The sequence below is a fragment of the Ixodes scapularis genome, unplaced genomic scaffold (assembly GCF_016920785.2).
Source record: "Ixodes scapularis isolate PalLabHiFi unplaced genomic scaffold, ASM1692078v2 PGA_scaffold12__126_contigs__length_90152505, whole genome shotgun sequence".
NCBI classification, from domain to species: domain Eukaryota; kingdom Metazoa; phylum Arthropoda; class Arachnida; order Ixodida; family Ixodidae; genus Ixodes; species Ixodes scapularis.
This window is the reverse complement of record NW_024609838.1, coordinates 36,264,089-36,283,787: the sequence shown is the minus strand read 5'-3', so window position 1 is coordinate 36,283,787 and position 19,699 is coordinate 36,264,089. Positions and strand designations below refer to the sequence as shown.

Below are 19,699 nucleotides of genomic sequence, written 5' to 3'. Positions count from 1 at the left end.
CTAGCGCGTAAACCTCCCTTTGAAACAAATATTTCTAGCGCAAGCGGTCATTCCGCGAAAACACCTCGGAAGGCTGCACTTTCGTACCGGTAGCCTTCGCTGTTTAAGGACAAGCCTCGGGCACGTGCAGCATTCGCGCGGAAATATATGTTGGTGGTGTTGTAGTATTTTGAAGTGCAGGAGAAAAGCTGCAAGCCACCCGCATCTATTTCACAAGCAGAGTGCTCGCGAAAGTAGCGTAAGTGCTTTTAACGTAAGCTACCACTTTTAGAAACAGATTGTAATTGTGTGAATAATCTTCTTTCTTTTTTTCCCAAAAAATTTATTTGTGATAGGAGTGATCTCCGAGAATACGGGTCACCAGTGGTACCTGTATAGTGCCATATTGGCGTGATATTTGAGTGCTGTGCTCTTGATGGATCGTGTTCCTTCTTATTATTCCTGTTTTTTTTTTCTTTTTTTCTTTTTGCAATTTGAGAACTGGACTTTTATGTAGTCGGACGCTGTGTTTCTCTACCTGTGACAATTTGATAGTTTATGTACGAAATTAATCCCTAAAATAATGCCCTCTGCACACCGTAGGTATTTTATAAATAAATAGAACAAATAAATATCCGCGGGAAGGGTGCGCTAATAACTGATTGAATAATTTTCGATTAGTCTTTCATAGGTTGGCACTTTACGACAGTTAATCATTCAAATATTAAGCTGAGATCTGTTTTTGTAGTGAAGGCAACGTGGAAACCGTTCGCGAGTTTTAGAGATTCGAAGAGCTATATCGCTGTAAAACGCCAAACACTATCCAATGTACTTTTTTTTTTTTTTCGGACATGTTGGTTTGAATATATTTACTGTGGCGGATGCTTTCAACGCGTGAGCTCTTGTTTAGTGGGGACATTCCTTCAGTAGTGCACCCGCTCTCTCTTGCCTCGGTATTACGCAAATCATATGATTAATAACCCCTCCAACTAGCAATCCGGAAAATGGGTTTCATCGACGTGTTTTATCCGCTATGGCAATCAGTTTGTTGGAGGATGCTTCATCGACAAAATCGACTCGTCGGCACCCTGTGCTGTCCCATCGACGGTTTCATTAAAACGAGCGTTGTATCGTTTCATAACATAGCTTGCTTTGTGGTAGCATTTATGGGCGAGCCCTGCGCACTTTACGCGCCCGTAACGGTCCGCCGGTCGGTCGTTTGTAACCATACAACAGATTGGAGCCACCACGTAACCACAGTGGAAATAGCGCTCCATATAATAGTCACAAGGTCACGTGACTATAATCCATGCGGGCGATGTAAACATCCTCACTGATGAATCCATGAATCCCGAACAAGAGCTCTGCCGGACAAAAGCTTTTATGACCCGTACTAAACCTCAGCACATTTTTTCCAGAGACCCGGATAAAAGTACATCATTTTACGACTACACATGAGCAAAGGGTGCATGAAGAATTTTTTTTATTTCATTGCCGATCTTGATATGAGGACCGTATGTTTGTTTCTGGGGCCGAAAACTGCGATCAGAAATGTCTCGATATGGGTTCATCGGCGCCGCCAAATGGGGCTGCCGATGTCCGCGTCAATGCCTCGCAGTTCTGTCGCGGCCAAATGCATGGGACCTTTCGCTCCAGATTATTATGTTGACTCTATGACCTCGAGAGAAAAGCTTCGTACTCTAACTACGGGTTTATGGACTCCATTTCGTGTCCAGTGAAGAACCCCGGTGCGATTGACAGGACAAGAACATATTCTGAAACGTGGTTATACAAGGACGGCTCTATGACTTTACGGCACTACTGCTGCCACAATAACACGCCGAATGCCTCCAACATGGCACCAAGGCACTGATAGCAGACGATAACGTTGTTTTTGATTCAGAGTTTAGCCGGAAATAACGTCAACTGCAAAACGCAAAAAAAAAAAAAAAAAAAAAAAAAAAAAAAACGAGCACAAAGAAGTATGAGTGCACACTCGGAGCGCTACTGGCTACTGCATTTTATTTGGAAAACACGAACATATATACACACATCATTATACCTCACCCCAAATGAATCTGATTTTCTTGTTTGATGAAACGAGTGACGACGCACTGATGCAACCGTCATCCTTCTTTACACTGATTTTGAATGCCTCGAAAATTTTACCCTCTGTTTTCGGTACCTACTTGCCCGGAATAGGTATTTTATCTAGCAAGAAATCATACGAACGCTTATCACAGTGGACTGCCAAGTTCCACAAGGGAGACCGCTTTACAGAAAGTTCGTGCCCTGTGTACGATCTGGTGGTGCACGAAAGCACCCAATGTCAAAAGCCCGTGCCAAATGCCCCACGACTGACACCTCACCCTTTAGCCCCGCCTTTAAAAGGCTAGCTTGATCAGAAGCCCATGACGCGAATCCCGAGATCACATGGCCGGGTCCTCACCGTGACGGCGGAGCATTCTGCTTTTAATTAAGAGACAGCAAGTGTGCACGGGAGCGTGTGTAACGTAATCATGCCGTCATTTGTAGACCCTCAACGTATTAGCTTAAGACATGGAACAATGCTGGTTGAAGCTCGCACAGGGATTCTGCACGAGAGGCTATAATGCTACACCCGTACGATCGCCCACATGTGGTTGGTATTTTAGACTACCGATCTGGCGCAATCCACATGTTTGCGTGCATGTTTTTTTTTTGTTTTTTTTTTTGTGCGCATGTTTTGCTGTTTTGTTTATTTTTGAGCTTCGCTGGTGCTCCAAGGCCACGCGAAAGTGGCTGACGATTTTCTTGAAAATCATATTGCCTCTTTTTTATTCGTTGGGAGACATTTGATTTATCATTCTCTTTTTAATGTTGACATTAGACTTCAGGCTGAGTTCGGAGCGTCGTGTCTGCCAGACTCCTTTTGTCTTCTTGCTAGAGCTGTCATGTCTAAGCAATCTCTACCACATTGGTTTTTTGGATATCCGGCAAGCAGATACCAGCAGAGACAAACGAAAGAATAGACCATTTGCAGTCCTCCCAAGCGCCCCGGCGCGCGCGCGAGGAATCTTGGGATCGGTGTTCTGTCGGCCCCCGTCGTCTGGCTGCTCTCCGTTGGAATCGCATCACCTCGCTCTAGACATACTTTTCATCTTCGTTGTTTATACTTAATAATCCTCTTTTTTATCTACTCCAGTGTATTTTTCTTGTTCATAAGTGTATCTATTTCGTTCAGCGCTTTGTATTTCTTCTGTATATTACGTGTTTTTGTGCATATTCCATCGTTTTCGACGCGGCCGTCGACGGACACCACGCCGCTTCGTTCGCCGCTCCCGGGGTGAGTACTGACTGTTGCCGTTACGCTCTATCCCGCTCCTAGGCCGTTCATTTAACTCGTGTGCGGTCGCGAGAGAGCAGTTTCGAACATCACTACAAATGTCACCGCTGTAAGCAGAGAAATAAAGTAGTCATCACGAAGCGAAGGCCGACATGCCTTCGCTTCGTGATGCGCTCGCCCTGTGAAATGTGAGCGTGGGATATCGAGTACTGCTTGCGTGCTCAACATTCGGGACGGTGCTTTGTCGTTGCGATCTTTTTGCCCTTCGGACGCTTGCGAAGCTGTACCAGCGGTCGGCGTGCCTCGGCAGCGCTCGTCAACAACCGTCCGCGCGGCGTCACTTTTCTCGCGTTCGCTGACCGTCCGCGAGCGCCGGTGATTCATCGTCGCGGCTGGTATGCGTATGTAGTACATCGCATAGCTTCACAATCGCTCTTAACAGCGGTTGTGAGTTGAGCGGGCCCTTAGCAAGCGAGTTATGTCAGCAACTGCAACTTTGAAACTGATGGTCACTTCACTTATTTATTTCACTATTCGAGATGTCAGCTGAATGTAGTATCTTCTTAGGTCACCCTCAGAAGCCACATGACGGGCGGTACAACCTGCTGTGTACCGGGCTGTGCCCACACCACTCTCACTGCCAAGCATGTGTCCTGGAATCGCTTTCCGAAGAACAGCCATCTACGCAACATTTGGGTACAGCGAATCAACAGGAAAGGTATTTACCATATTTTTTTACTTGTTATCTACACTTTCCTGACAATGATCAGGAAGGTACAGTGTGTGTACTGTCCGACGTGGCCCAAGTCATTTTACCCATATGTACAACATACCTGCGAAACACATTTTTTTTAAAAATAAAAATAGCATTCATTATTTTTGACCTATAAGTGCAACATACGACTGAAACAAAAAAGACAATCTCAAAGAATCCCAGATGTTGCATGTGCCCTTTTCACTCTCTTGGCCACTTCCACCTGCACCGACATACCAATATTTGATTGCATCGCAGGAATGTCGCTTCATCTCACTACCCTACAGCTAAAGCAAAGATACTCTCACAGTGCTTCTATCATTTTCAGCGTGCATCCACTCCAGGTTTGTTAGGCATAAACTATGTGCTTGTTCTTAGTGCCCGCTGCACAATGGTACTGGAAGTGTTTAGAAGGCGGTGGGGTGACGATGGGGGAGGAGGAGAACTGAATTCTACCCCCTTGCCCGGATAGTTTACTGACGCCCCTGTTCAGACGCCACGGCTGCTGCATCCATTCTTACCACTGAGATTGAGTTGCACTTGCTCCAAAGTTGAATGGGTGAATCTTAATATGGTGCTAACTGCTTCTTTTGCATGCAGGTACCACTGGACGGTTCTCTCTGTGGACGCCAACCTCTGACAGCAGAATATGCGGCGCTCATTTTAACGAAACTGGGAGAAAGAAGTACGAGGACAAAGCTCCCCGGTTTTTTCCAACCAGGACATTTCCGAAGTGTATGTTATTTGCCTATTTTTGTTTCTTTCTGCAATAGTTGTTTTTCCCTGCTTATATTCTTGCTTGTGATCACTGTATACATGGGTCGTTTCTCACGTGAGCTACGTCACTGCTGGTGGCGTCTGGTGATTTGTGGACAGCGGTGCTACCCAGTGAGCATGGCGAAATACGTGACCTACGGAAGCAATCATCGCTCTCATAGAAAAAGACGGAGCTTCAAGCAATCGTAATGTCAGATTTTGTAGAGCTGCAGACATAATAACAATGTTTTGTCTGAATACATGAGATCTCTCAACGGCTAGACGACGCAAATGGACTGCAATCGAAAAGAGGTTTTGCGACGTGCGGTTAAGTAGCATCAAGGATATCACTGAAACTGAAAAAGTATAACATTCTCGTCCGTCATTAAATTTGCAGTGGGAATAGGTGGCATATAAACCTACTGACTGCCTTTTTCAAGGATTTGGCTTGGCTTAGCTAGCTTGCTGCTCAAGGCACCAGGGGATGTCGCTCTGCTGCCTTCATCTCTGATGGCCCCAAATGACAGCTTTTAATCCAGCTCTCTCGTTGTGGAAAGTAGTGAAGGCTCTGCATGTTTCCTGTCGTACATTGAAGTGCCAGCTCATCTCGACTCTAAATAACAGCAGTGTGTTTGAACGGTACCAGACGATGCTTCTTTATATTTCCGACTGCTCTATCTGACACAGTCGGTCACAATGCAAGAGGACTTCAGCGAGCTGGAAAACACTCTCTTAGCACATAGAAAAACATAGGAGAAAATGTACCAACATGAATTCTAGAAATATTTTGAGCGAAAACTGACGTCAGGTGCAAGGACTCTATAATTACTGTCCACCGTGTTTGCTTGACTAGGCAGCTTCCTAGTGACCATTCAAGCAGATAGAGTTGGACATGCCTTGTCAGGAGTTTGCGGTCGTAATATGCTTGAGCCAACTGCTTTGTAAGAAGTTGCAGCTGTGCATATCGTTCGTGTCACAAATGGAAACACATATGAATGCGGAAATATAATTATGTTTAATAAAGGGCCCTTTAGGCAAGTATGGACAGCCTAAGATGGCACCGAATATAGTCGATTTCACAGTAACATGGCAGGTGGCAGACTCTATAACCCCTGTGAACTGATTGAAGTGTTGAAGTCAAATGTATGTGACAGCTCTTTACTAGAGAAGTGTACTCTGATTGGCTCGCTTGGGACAAACCTTTTGTTGTGTGCCAAACTATGTTGAATAAGGATATAAACTTTGTTCCCTTCTTTTATACGCCGGTGGCTGTTGAATGCACTTCGTCTCAGAAAGAACTGCAACAATCGCTATTTGGCTACAACATTCCAGACCAGCTACCAAAGGGTAGAAACAGTGACCGCTATTGATCCAGCTGAGCTCTTGGTTGTTTGACATGTTATGTGCTCCGTACAGTGTAAGCTGTGCCCTGTGCTAGACAGAATTCCAGCCGGTATGTAATGCTTATAAAATAATTGCGTGAACAATTGCCTTATCCTTGCCTGCAGATGTTGCGGCCTGCCCAAAGGTCCCAAACATGATCTGCGCAAGGAAGCGCCATGCGCTGCAGCCGCTGCCGGCCTACTTTCTGTCGGACCTTGACCTGGCACAGACCGTGACCCTGCCTGCTAGCCAGGAGCCAGCACAACCCGGCAGCCCCTTGGCCTCCGCTGGTGCCCCTGACACTGATGATGTAATAGCTAGCGGTAAGCTCCTAACATTGAGCATCAGTGTTGCTCGTCTGTTTATTTGGCATCCCTGTCAACTGTGCAGCAGTCCCGATAGGTGCATGGAACACTTACATGCAGTACGTCGAACTTTACAAACTGTACTAACTCAGTCACCGCTGGCTATAGCACGCAAGTTGTGGCCGTTCCATACTCGCAGCACCATATGGCACGGTGCACTCTAAGATACCGCACATGCAAGGTACCCGCGGAGTTGTTCTTTCAGATTGCGGTCACACCCTCACTTCATTGTCTGCCAGGTACAAAGGAGATGCTGCCACAGCCCTGCTTGCATGTTATTTGCCTCAAGATCCAGATTGAAAAGTGGGGACACATGCTTTTGTTTATCCATTGTTTCCTACAAGACAAGCGGCGATTCTCTGGCGTCCACAAAAAAACCATCCCCACTTTTGTTATGGAGCACGGGCAAGGCTATGCATGCTCTTAGAATTCGCAGTTGACTCCAATGCATGCGCACGAACGCTGCACCGGAGCCTCTCAGGGCTTCGAGTTAGCGTCCGCAGCATTCTCCGTGCTCCAAGTAAGTGTAGAACAAAGCTTAGTTCCGCATTTCCCCGCAGCACCCCTGACGATCGGATCTCAAGGCGAATAGCCAGCATTCCCATTATAGCTCCTTCGTGTGGAACAGAGCAGCATTAAAGAGGTCATAAACCGACTCAGTTACTTCTGCTAAATGCTGCTGTCGCACAATAAAGCTTGAGAACAAGCAATATTCTGCTCTTCCTCACAGCCAGGTAAAATAATCACATGATTACTGTTAGGGGTTAGCTGCTACTGTTGGCGCAGTGATTAGACACAAGCCCAAGCCCCAATAGTTACCATGGCATTGATTGTAACCAAATAGTCAGGTGCTCACTCAGTGCTTGGGTCCAGTTCATAAGCCGTCTGTATTCAAGTGTCGTCACCCTGGTGTGAACCCTAGGCTTTCTCAACATTGTGATTTCTGACTGTAAATTAGCCTTCTATTCCTCAGAATATAACCTTGGCAGGGGAGCCTCTGGTTTGTGGTATATAGATTATTATATAGATTATATTTGTGCTACAGACGTCAGTATGCTTGTATGAGGTGCAGAACATCCAAATGCATATCGTTTCTTGGCCCCTTTAACATGTGATGCTTTTTTTGTATGGCACATGATATGCTATTTGGCAGAGCCAAGGCAATTACAAGGAGAAAGCCTAGTTTTTTGTTTTGATATTTGACTGCAAAAATGATGTGATATTTATTTTGCTATCTCCCCATCTGGCAGACCACCAGTACAGCATCACAGGATGTATCGATCAAGCCCTGCGTGATCGCATCAGGCAGCTAGAGGAGCTCGCTTCTGCAAACGAGAAACTGCGCAAGGACAACGACCGTCTACAGAAAGAAAATGAAGCTCTGCGGAAGAAAGTAGCCCATCTTGAGGAGATGTATGACAAAGCAGAGGAGGTCATCGATGCTACAATCCCCTTTCAGAACTTCACGCTCACAGCCGTGCAACAGGACCCAAAGAAACTGGCCTTCTACACGGGATTCGACTCCCTGGAGAGATTTCTCGCCTTTTACAAGTTTGTTCAGGCAGGTTATGAAGCTCACAAGGAAAGTCAAGGTCCGCAGAGAAGGTCACCTTATCTATCCATGGATGATCAGCTGCTGCTCGTGTTGTCCCGCCTGAGGGTGGGACTTTTGGAGCAGGACCTTGCATACCGGTTTCGTATCCACATCAGCACAGTCAGCCGGGTGTGGACATTCTGGATTGGTTACCTAGCGGACTACCTTGCTCAACTCAACTACTGGCCGTCGCGACAGGTTGTGAACAAGCACATGCCGGAGTGCTTCATCGAGGCGTATCCATCGACGAGAGTCATTCTGGATTGCACGGAAATCTTCATCGAGACACCTAGCGACTTCAGGGTGCAGAGTGATACCTACTCAAGCTACAAGTGCCACAACACTGCCAAGGGACTGCTGGGCATCACCCCCAATGGGTTCGTGTCGTTCGTGAGCGACCTTGCCCCTGGCCGCGTCTCTGACAAAGCCCTGACCGCATGTTCCGGGCTATGCAACCTTCTTGAGCCCGGAGACTCTGTCATGGCGGACAGAGGCTTTTTGATCACTGAAGAGGTCGAAGCTGCAGGGGCTAACCTGAACATTCCACCTTTCCTTGGGGGAAGGCTACAGCTCTCCCTGGAGGACGAAGCGAAAACTAGGGCGATTGCGAAGGTCCGGATCCACGTGGAACGAGTGATTGGACAAATGAAGTGTTTTCGAATCTTGAGGGGTACTTTCCCAAACAGTATGAGCAAGAGCCTGGACTCTATCTGGAAGGTCTGTGCTTTGCTGTGCAATTTCACGAGAGAGCCACTGCTCAGTCGAAGCTAGAGCTGCAGTCTTGTGGCTTCGTAGATGGTCGTGGAGAAAAAAGAGGCCATATCTCTCTATCTAGCTCACTTCAGCTCCGGCAACTTTTTGTGCCCACACGCCCTCATGACCCATGACGACCATTAGCACCGACTACGGCCCTCGGGACTTTCCTCTACCCAACGAAATGGACTCACAACCCACCGAGGCCACGCTGGCTTCTCCCGCTGTCTGAAGCTTACCGCTCAATGCACCACCCACAGCCGGTGCAACCACTCCTGCCGTCACGTCGCTTCTTGATGCACCACTTGTTGCCGCGTGAATTCAACCTGCGGTCTTTACTCAGAATCCATTCTCCATCCTCGGCGACGATGATCCCGAAAGCAAGTTGTCGCCCCTCAACAACAGTTGCCACATCCGCACTGCCGCCAATGAAACGAAGCGTGCTCGTGGCATTTTTTTCTTCGGCGCCGCTGCGACTAAGCTTACCACCTCACCCCGGTGCATCCAACGTGACTCGAACCCTGACTCGTTCCCCCTGGAGGACGGATGGCATCCTGTCTCTCGCCGACGTAAGGCGGCCCCGCCCGCGGCGCCTCCAGCAGCATCGTTCTGCAGTGAGTTCTCCCACACTGTCATTCTACGGCCGGCCAAACCATGCCGCATCATGGACGGGGTCTTTCTTGCCATTGACTCTGCAGTTGCTGCACAGATAGACCTCAGGTCTCCTACACCATTGCAGCCCCCTACCAAGTGAGGTACCTCGACTGCAGTAATCAACTTGCAGTTGATGCTGCTTTGTCTCAAGTGTGCGATGCATTCCTCAATGTAACATACATCCCGATCGGCACTCTGCAGGTCTCCGTGCAAGGCTACGAGGCCATTCGCCGTGGCCAGGTTCGCGGATTCATAAAAAAAGTCTGGCGACCTGGATTCTGCGTCCTAAAAAACCTTCATTGCCGGAAATCTGCTATCCTCCAGGCCGGTCCTCTCACAAACTCTGGGTCGGCACTCATTACATTCGACGGCACCAGCCTCGCGTTGCCCAGTGCCCCAACAGCACCCAAGCCAACGGCACAACACAGCGTCGTCAGTTGCCTTCATCAACATCCAAAGAGAAGCCGGCGTCACCACCAGTGACGCCTGAAACTAGCTCCTGCTCAGCAAGCTGTGCTGTTATCTGCGCCCAAAGCCCTCATCGCAGCACCGAGGTCTGCGAAGCAGAAGACTGACTCCCGCCCGGTGCTCGCCACAAAACTCCTAACGCCGGCACACAACATCACCGCCGACCTCACACAAGTCCCAACATCAGAACCGCCTCGGACCACCTTCGCAGAATCAGCGAGAGCTGTCAACAGCACTAGTGAGACGCCTGCCCTACTTCCGTCAGGGTCAGACTTTACTGGCTTGCAACAACAAATCACCCTTTTCACAAAACAAATGCTGGCAGCCACGCAGCGAATTCCGACGATGCAAAACTCGCTGTTTACTCTCGTGGATACCTGCACCCGTGCAGTAATCGGGCGCCTCGCGATGCAGGGCATCATTCCGTTCGGCGGCCCCCCACTATCACCACGCAAACATGGTTAGCGCCCCCAGGATTGTTCAGTGGAACTGTTGCTCGCTTAAACAGAAGAAGGCAGACTTCATCGAAAAATTTTATCTTCACTCGTCATCCGACATGGCCGCTGCGTTTGCTCTACAAGAAATCAACGGCCCCCTCCCTTCTTTGCCACAGTACGATGGACTTGCTCCGAACATTGAGACTAGTGCCCCCTTGCCTTGGATTCGTTCCGCCCTGTACGTTCATCGATCAGTGTGCTTCACTCTTCTCGACACCTCACAGAGGTGCTCTGCAATGACCAGCGTTACGGGTTGCCGCCAATTCCTCAACGGCCCGTTTTTCTCTTCTCTGTCTATGTGGCTCCAGACACATCGCTAAACCGCTGGACAAGGCAGCCGCTAAACATCCCTTTTTTTAAGCACTTCGCCCGTCTTTATCCAAAAGACGACGTTCCCGTTTGCGGTGATCTTAATGCCAAACACACGCATGGGGCTACGACATTGACCTTCCCCACGGCACGCGGCTTCTTGCAGACCTCACAGGGCTGAAACTTTCGTTCCTCAACATCCCAGACACCCCCACACGTATCAAACAATCCTCCCAACAGCAGGACACCTGCCCCGACTTTACCTGTGCTCGTTACCCTCGACGCTGGAGATGGCATGTCGCCGGCGACCGCCTCGGCGGTGATCACCTCCCCATTATTTTACGCTACGACTTCCTATCCGCAACCCTATCTCACTGTCGCGCCTGCTGCGACACATTCTTCACTAAGTGGGACAACTTCCGAGCAGCTCTTTCTTCTGTCATGGAACTTGCTGGCTTTTCCGACATTATACAAGCTATCCAGTCCGCCCACAAGTCTGCCACAAAGCGGCTAACCGTACCGGACGATGCCGCTTTGACGAGCATTTACTTACTGGACCGCCGCATTCACCTGTTGGCCTGTTACCGCCGTTCTCGCAGACCACGACGACTCCTCAAACCTTCACATAAACTCCAAAAGACTATCTCGTGCTACACTTCGGAACTCGCTTCCAACTGCTGGACTTCCCTGTGCAGATCCATCTCCGGCAATAGCCATCTTTCGAAAGTTTGAAGGCTCCTCCGTTCTCTCCTCGGGGACCACAAACCTAGGCAATTTGCTGCCACTGTTGCCCTTCGCAAAGGTGTCTCTCCCGAGGAGCTAGCTGAACGGGCCTCGGACGTCTTTTTTCCGCAACCAGCGCAACATGACTCTGGATGCTACACTTGTGTTCACCCTGTCACCAAGCTCTTGGGATGGATTGCCCGTTCACCCTCCACTCGCAGTGCACCTGGCCCCCAACAACGTCACAGTCGGGCAACTTCAGAACCTCCCTACGGCACTCAAGGAAACCATACTCGCCGAGATCAACCAGGTGACTCCAGACTACTGAAGCCCCAGGAGTCCCTGATCGCTGCCACTTGTCTCATTCGCCCTGGAAGCTCCCGAGAAGATTAAAAGCTTTTCCTCTTTTTATGCCCAAACAGCAGGGCAGATATGGTGGCCACTTCTTTGGTCGTTAAATAAATGTTTCAAAGCAAAGGTAGATGGTCATGATGAAAGAAATCAAGGACGTTAGGATTCCTGTCAGAAGTACTCAACGCAATAAAATGTTGTCCAAACTTGCCAGGTTTTAATTTTAGATTGGTTGCACACTACACGACAGAGTAGCGAGCATTTGATTATTCTTAATTTTTAACTAGGACTGATTAAATTAATTTCAATACTTTTGGATGTTTTATTTTAATACACACATATCCTCTAAAAAGGGCGGAAATGTAGTGGTTAATAAAGAAAAATAGACGTAATGGTGGGGCCACAGTCGACTCCTAGCAGAACTGTTTGGTGGGGCAACAGGCAGACTGAGATTAAAGCCCCTCTATCCTGGGAAAAGTGGCGCCATTCATTGTTGTGGAAATTCTCAAGACACGTACCGTGTGCCACTTCTGGGAAGGACATGGCGTCTGAAATCTAGCTCAGTGCTGCGCTGTGTCGCCATGATCTTCCCAAGGGCTGCATGTTGCACGTGCCTCGTGCATCGACGCACTTTGCGCTACTTTTAAAACATGAAGGGGCTTTAACTGAGATGCCATTGCGTGTGCCACAGGCAAAAATTCAAGATGTTGAAAACAAGCTGTTGCATTGTAAATTGTGCGAATTACTAAAATTCTCCGTCAATATGCCCCAGCAAATGAAGATTAGAGGGTTTACAGATTAAACCAAAGGAAGATGTCTGTCACCCCAGAGGAAGAACATGTGGGGACCTTGACGTGCAACCAAAATTTCACCATCAATAGCGCTGAAATCAGTAACGACACTACCGTAAACCAATTTTGCTCCCAGGTGGGCCGCCGGAAGCGGCGTTGGTAGCCACAGCACATGGTCGTTGTTGGAACTTTCGCGCATAATGCAGAAGAGGATCATGCCCTCTTTAGGTGTCACACGCTCTCATACCATCTTTAGTGTTTGTGTGTATGGCGCGTGCTTTGGACGGTTTCACAACTGACGACCACGCGCATGCTAGGCTGTGAAGATTACACGCTGGGGCGTGGGTTTGTAAACAATGGAAAAGTGTATGAAATTTAGCATGCACAGTGCACAAACTCTATTTTCAGTACACAAATATTGCGACTACTATATCGGACAGAGGTACGCGCTACAGTTTGCAACAAATTCTTGTGCCGACATGAGCAGTCTGAGGCATTCCAACTACTTGTCATGACAGCCACTTTCAGTTCACAAAAGTTGGTTTATTATATGTTCTCCAAGTCTTTGGCATTAAAAATGAGGTTGATTCCTTTGTGACACTGCCGTGCCGGGCTGTGGCCGGCGGTGAAACTGCACAGCCCACCAGCGACGGCAAGCAACCAACTGAGCGTCCAGAGCTAGGAACCAAAAGGCACCTTTATCACACGAGGCAATGGCTTTTTACACAAGACGTGGGCACAGTGTTTGCAACCCGATTACCGAAAGTGTCCAAACTTGGCACTAGCACCGCCCGCAAAATCCCCCCTTTAGAATGTTCAAGGAGAGTATCGGACACCTTGGCTGTGAAAAAAAACAAAGTTTTACAGATTGAGTCTCTTGGGAGCGACCACTTGTCTTCCAGAATGGGTTGAGTAGTGTCGGCCCGTACCATCACCACGAACACGTGGTGGTGATGCTGGACGAGGCACATCACGATGACGCGAGTAGACAGGTCCACCTGAGGCCGAACCGTCGACGGAAGCTAGGGGTGACGCCGGCCTCGGAGAGACACAACAGCACCTGCCGCAGGCGTTGGTCATGTTCCTTTTTCGTTCTGCCGAAGACTAGGATGTCGTCGACCATGTTGACCAATCCGTCTAGGACTTCCAAGATCCACGCCACCTGTCGCTGGAAAAACTCAGGGGCCGACGTGATGCCAAATGGGAGTCGGCAAAAGCAATAACGCCCATACGGCGTAATGAACATCGTAAGCTCTTGAGAGTCCTTGGAAAGCTTGACCTGATGGAAGCTTGAGGTAACTTTGAGCTTCGAGAAGACTGCCGCATCGCCCAGAAGTCCCAGGACTTGATCGACGGTGGGGAGCACATGACGTTCTCTCGGGACAACTTGATTTAATTTTGTAAAGTCGATACAGACACGGTAACCTCCCGACGACTTTGGAACCATGAACAGTCCAGCGTCCCGAGGTGTGGGGTTGGTGACACGCCGAATGGCTCCGTCTTGCTCCAGTTTGGCCAGTTCTGTTTGCACCACCTCGCGCAGGGGTATCGGTATGCGGCATGGAACACTAAGTGAAAACGGAACCGCATCCGGGCGTAGCCGAATCTTGTACTCCTCCTTGAGCGTGCCGAGACCTCTGAAAAGTCCCTGCGGTGCCGGCACTTTCATGTCGTCCAAGAACTTTACCACACCCAGAGCCTGGATGGCTGGGAACCCGAGCAGGGGCATAGAGAGGGACTTGATCACGTACAGACGCTGATGACCGGTCTTGCCTCGCCACAGGAGGGTAGCCATGAAGTACCCAATGACTTTTAGCGACTGGTCTCCTGGTGCTGTCAGCAGGTCGTCGACCTTGTCCAGATGATGAGGTAAGTTCGGGAAGGCTTCCGAAACAGCAGACGCCTCCGCGCCGGAATCTACCTTGAATATCGCCGTGTAGTTGTCGACATTGACCTCAACGTACTTGGCCTTGGCCTTCTCAGTCTCGAGGATTGCGTGGAGCGGTAAGGAACGCCACCTTGCTCTGCTTTCGTTTCCGAGCGCAACAGACGTCCGCGAAGTGGCCCTTCTTCTTGCAATAATTGCACAGAGACTGCCGAGCAGGACAGTCTGAGCGTGTGTGGGGGGCCCGACTGCAGTAGCTGCAGGAACCTGGGTCGTTATCGCCAAGTGAAGACACTGCTGATGCGTCGTCTGACCGTTTTGTTGTCTTGCGTTGGTGCGTCGGACCATGACAAGACTTGGTGGCGTCAACGTTGACGGTGACCTGGACACTCTCGACTCCCGCGAGCAGTTTTTTTCTTTTTCGGCGTCTTCGATCTGCCTCACCTGCGTCCACGCGTCCTTGAGGCTGAGCTTGGCTTTCCAGCAGAGCTGGCCGGACAGGCGTTCGTCGCAAAGACCAACAACGAACCGGTCGCGAACCAGGCGTTCTTCGACTTTGGGGGACGGGTAGTTGCACCACTTGACAAGCTTGCAGAGCTCGGCGTAGTAACTGTCGACGCTCTCTCCCGGCTGCTGAACCCGCTCGTGGAACCTCGAGGACTCTTACACCTCGTTGACGGGGTACAGGAAGTGTTCCGAGAAGCGCTTGACCACCGTGTTGTAGTTGTTCAGGGAGGCGGCGTTCAAGCCGAACATGTCGAGAAGGACCCGAGCCTCGGGGCCCATGCAGTAGAGAAGTGTCCGCACCTGAATGTCCGGTGGTGCTTGGCGAAGTACGGAGGCATAAGCGTACTCCTCGAGTTGCGTAAACCGGGTAGGCCAAGAACCGGTGTTGTCGAAGTCGAAACCAGCAGGCTGACGTACGGAGCCGCCCACCCACGCGGGCAGTGTTTGCAACCCGATTACCAAAAGTGTCCAAACTTGGCACTAGAACCGCCCACAACAGACACTACAATTTTATGATCAACACTCAGTCTTTCCGATATTTAAAAAAAAAGTCTGTCAGGCGTGGCACCATAACGTTCACCCAGAGTGCCTCATCAAAGGGCACCCGTGTGACCCAGCAGTCTTTCGCCCAGTCAACAACAAGGTCACACCACTCCAGTCCTGTGAGCGCAAGTTGTCCTGTCACCTGGTAGTAGTGCTTGTGCTTTTTGTCGACACTCTTGTCCGCATGGATAAACTCCACAAACCCTCTGCTCATCACCTCCTCGAAGGTCGTCAGGTTCGCATCTATCGCCCGTGACACGGTCTTCACTTCGACTAGTCCGTACTCCTGTATATCTTCGTCCCAGACCAGCCCGTCTGGTGATGCCCCCAGCATGGGAAGGCCAGGGTTGATGCAAAGGCCAACACTGAAGACTTGGACCTTTTGCTTGGCCTTGTAGCGCTTCAGAGCAGCCGCCTCATTCTGAAGTCCCGCCCTCATGTGACGTGTCGTGCCATGTCCGCCCGAGAAAATCGTCCTGAGAAACTTTTCGTTCACGGGTGCTTGTCGTTTGACGATGTCTCCGAACTGTGATGCCGTGATCCTTTTCTCACGTTCCGTGTGCCACAGCATACTTCTGCTTTGGCCACGTGTCTGTTCCTCCAGGTGCTGAGCTTGTGTAAGAGTCAGGGTGCATGGATCGCTTGGTGGCATCTGGTGATTCCAGCACTCTTTTATGGGCAAGCTGATCCGTGCTGCAGAGGCCCCATCATCCGTGTTCGAGTGCTCCTGAACCTTCCTTGGCAAGGGTGTGAAGGCAGCTTCTTCCATCACGTCCGCAAACATTGGGAATATTCCCTTCTCAATGAAATCTGTATGCAGCCTCTTGACGGTTGCCTGCGCCACGTCCACATGCACTTCCGTGGTTTTTCTCGCACTCTTCGCCTTGTTGCTAGAGTCGTGCTTGACGAATTCTAGTTCGTTGAACGACACCGTACTTGCACCTCTCTTTGAAGATGGGCCCCACTGCCTTGCTCCCTCAGTGCAGGCCAGAGCATCCGGGATGTAGGACCTTCCCTCCCTTATCAGGTCTAGCATGTGCCAAAGCAGTGCTGCCACATGCTTGCACACACCGCCTTGTCCAGCCTTGCAGGAACAGGAAGCCTTGCTGACCTGCCCATCTTGGCAGAGCACAGCATGCACTGCGTATCGCTTCGTAAGGGTCATGGAAGCCTCCACGTTAGCCTTGACAATTGTCTCTGATGCACTTGTGGTGTGGAGGAAGATGTTCTGCACTTTGTGGGCCTTGAACATTTTGTAGCCAGAACTTGTGTGCTTCTGTGCTCCAGCTGCTTGGCCATGCCCTTGGATGTGGCTTTCCGAGAATGCGGAAGGAAAGTCCTTCAGCTGCTTGGTCCAAGGTCCTGCTGGAAGTGGTAGCTCTTGCGGCTCTGGTACATCCCGTGTCGCCATAGCCTTCCCTGAAAAAAAGGCAGCTCAGTCAGCGTTTTAAAAGGAGGACGGAAATTTGACCAACACAGTTTTTTAATGGGTTTGGTGTTGTTTTGACAGAATTAACCTAAACTTGCGAAGTAAGAGTTCATCTAGGGTAACAACCCCTCAAAAAAAGCCTGCTGTAAACTTTGTGCTAAAAAAAGAGCGTTTGCTATTAGGCAAACATGCCAGCTTTTGTAATCTACAACTTCTTGTGCACTTTCGAACATTACACAGTCGAAGGAGCATTCTGAAAGCAAGCCACGCACTGGCATTGGGGACAAGCATCTCCAGTGTCACTGAGCTGCTTGTTGCTGCTGCCCTGTCAGTGTCCATGATATAGTGCAGCTCTGAATACGAAGAACGCGTTTTGACCATAATCCGTTTCGTGCCAGCAGCATAAAGCTGCTGGCACGACCGTGAAGTGTTGTACAGGAGTGGCAAAGACACTCCAGCTTTCAATGCGTCAGTGTTCGTCCAAAAGAAGCAGTTCGCAGAGCCACTAAAAAGTGTCTAGCATTTCATATGCACGCGCTTGCGTGAAAACGGGATGATCAATAAAGATATGCACTCGCGGGACGCTGTGTTAGCGCGGTTCGCAGGGGCAATCTTGCCTCACCACAGTGAGCGCGCTAGCTGAACTGTAATTTCGATAAACAATGGAATCTCCCCCATACTATGCATAAAACGCAGTCAGAACCCCTTCTCCCGCCGCGACGAAGAACCGAACGCGAAGGATGTGATGCTGCGCGGACGGTTGTTGACGAGCGCTGCCGAGGCACGCCGACCGCTGGTACAGCTTCGCAAGCGTCCGAAGGGCAAAAAGATCGCAACGACAAAGCACCGTCCCGAATGTTGAGCACGCAAGCAGTACTCGATATCCCACGCTCACATTTCACAGGGCGAGCGCATCACGAAGCGAAGGCATGTCGGCCTTCGCTTCGTGATGACTACTTTATTTCTCTGCTTACAGCGGTGACATTTGTAGTGATGTTCGAAACTGCTCTCTCGCGACCGCACACGAGTTAAATGAACGGCCTAGGAGCGGGATAGAGCGTAACGGCAACAGTCAGTACTCACCCCGGGAGCGGCGAACGAAGCGGCGTGGTGTCCGTCGACGGCCGCGTCGAAAACGATGGAATATGCACAAAAACACGTAATATACAGAAGAAATACAAAGCGCTGAACGAAATAGATACACTTATGAACAAGAAAAATACACTGGAGTAGATAAAAAAGAGGATTATTAAGTATAAACAACGAAGATGAAAAGTATGTCTAGGGCGAGGTGATGCGATTCCAACGGAGAGCAGCCAGACGACGGGGGCCGACAGAACACCGATCCCAAGATTCCTCGCGCGCGCGCCGGGGCGCTTGGGAGAGACTGCAAATGGTCTGGGGGGGGGGGGGGGGGGGGGGGGGGGGGGGGGGGGGGGGGGGGGGGGGGGGAAGGAAGGCGCACGCACCGACGGCCTCGAAACGGAATGCTTACAAGGTCGCTCGGCCCGGTGCAAGACCTCTATCTTTCCCTGGGAAAGGGCGAGAGAGGGTGATGAGAGGACAGTTCCCCACCCGTTTTCCCCACACTGCCCTACACCACCACCAATATCTCCAAATCTCTTTGTAAGCGGACTCGGCGTCCTTGAGGCGGAACTCCCTTCATTTAGCTGATAGTGCCAAGCGAGCTAAGCGCCCACCGGACCAGTTACCACCTGCCCCGCTCTCTGCGCGTGGTTACAGGAGGGAGCGTGATCACGTGATTATGGACAGACGTGCGATTAGTTCACCGGGCACCCCTTAGCTTCCTCTACACTTTCAGCTTAGGAGTGACGGAGCCCAACCCGCAAGACACACACGCTCTAAAAAAAAAAAAAAAAAAAAAAAAAGAAGAGAAGAAGGCGTTGAAGCGGCGCGCAGCAAAACGCCGTCGAGGCGAGATCGGCGAGATCTCTTTGCTCTGGCGGCATTTCGCCATCGGAGCGGCGGAGGGAGACGAAAGCCGGTGCACTCAGCTCGCGGACGAACACGTCCGTCACGTGATGTTTACTTGCCGCACCATCGACAACGCTGCGTGCGCTCGCTCGCGCGGGAACCACCACAGGCGGTCCGGATGACAGCTCTTCCATGACTTCGCTCTTGCCGCTATCACCTGTCACCATTCAACCACACTTAAAAGGTAAGTAGATCATTTTCGCATGCGCCTTTTAGAGGTAATCGAAGTGCAGAAGGAATGAAAGACGCGTAACTTAACGCGATAGCGCGTTTTGTGCAGGAAACGCGCTCAACCTTGTTGCTTCCGCTTTCCCCACTCAGTCGCACGAGGTCAACGCTTCCTCGCATCAGACTCGACTCGATTGACGTGTGCAGGACAAGGGCTCATTGCCATGGGAGTTTGGTTTGTTCTGGTTTCTTCCGAACACTTCCTGTTCGTACCTTTTCGCTTTCCGGCGCCGTAAGAACAGAAGAAATCAAAAACATTGAACCGCGCTCGTTGAATAATTGTAATGGGCGCTCTCGTGTGCTGAAATTTAAGAGAGCATGTCATCTTTTCTTTAGTCGATATATATATATATATATATATATATATATATATATATATATATATATATATATTTAAAAAAAAGTTTTTG

The 19,699-nt window shown here is 49.9% G+C and overlaps 2 protein-coding genes across 3 annotated transcripts; one reads left to right on the top strand and one right to left on the bottom strand.

Moving 5' to 3' along the window:
* Positions 1 to 2,982: 2,982 nt before the first annotated feature.
* Positions 2,983 to 12,404, top strand: LOC121046401. 2 transcript variants are annotated; one of them, XM_040500606.2, is made up of 5 exons: positions 2,983 to 3,304; positions 3,872 to 4,022; positions 4,659 to 4,793; positions 6,323 to 6,520; positions 7,813 to 12,404. In XM_040500606.2, the coding sequence occupies exons 2-5, from the start codon at positions 3,890 to 3,892 to the stop codon at positions 8,925 to 8,927; spliced, it is 1,581 nt and encodes a 526-aa protein (XP_040356540.1). In that variant the 5' UTR covers positions 2,983 to 3,304; positions 3,872 to 3,889; the 3' UTR covers positions 8,928 to 12,404. The 2 variants fall into 2 exon arrangements, with proteins under 2 accessions (XP_040356540.1, XP_042145218.1); XM_042289284.1 differs by lacking the exon at positions 2,983 to 3,304 and having other exon boundaries at positions 3,407 to 4,022.
* An 820-nt stretch (positions 12,405 to 13,224) lies between these two features.
* LOC121046402 lies at positions 13,225 to 18,406 on the bottom strand. The gene is made up of 2 exons (XM_040500608.2): positions 18,150 to 18,406; positions 13,225 to 17,056 (listed from the first exon to the last, which is right to left on the bottom strand). Exon 2 carries the CDS (start codon positions 17,046 to 17,048, stop codon positions 15,618 to 15,620), a length of 1,431 nt encoding a protein of 476 aa, XP_040356542.1. The 5' UTR covers positions 17,049 to 17,056; positions 18,150 to 18,406; the 3' UTR covers positions 13,225 to 15,617.
* Positions 18,407 to 19,699: the final 1,293 nt, after the last annotated feature.

Bases quoted from the DNA above. Each gene is read 5' to 3' on its own strand.
- LOC121046401 (XM_040500606.2), top strand. From the start codon at position 3,890: ATGACGGGCGGTACAACCTGCTGTGTACCGGGCTGTGCCCACACCACT. The intron at 4,023-4,658 runs GTATTTACCATA...TTTTGCATGCAG, and splicing joins ACAGCGAATCAACAGGAAAG to GTACCACTGGACGGTTCTCT. The intron at 4,794-6,322 runs GTATGTTATTTG...CCTTGCCTGCAG, and splicing joins AACCAGGACATTTCCGAAGT to ATGTTGCGGCCTGCCCAAAG.
- LOC121046402 (XM_040500608.2), bottom strand. From the start codon at position 17,048: ATGGCGACACGGGATGTACCAGAGCCGCAAGAGCTACCACTTCCAGCA.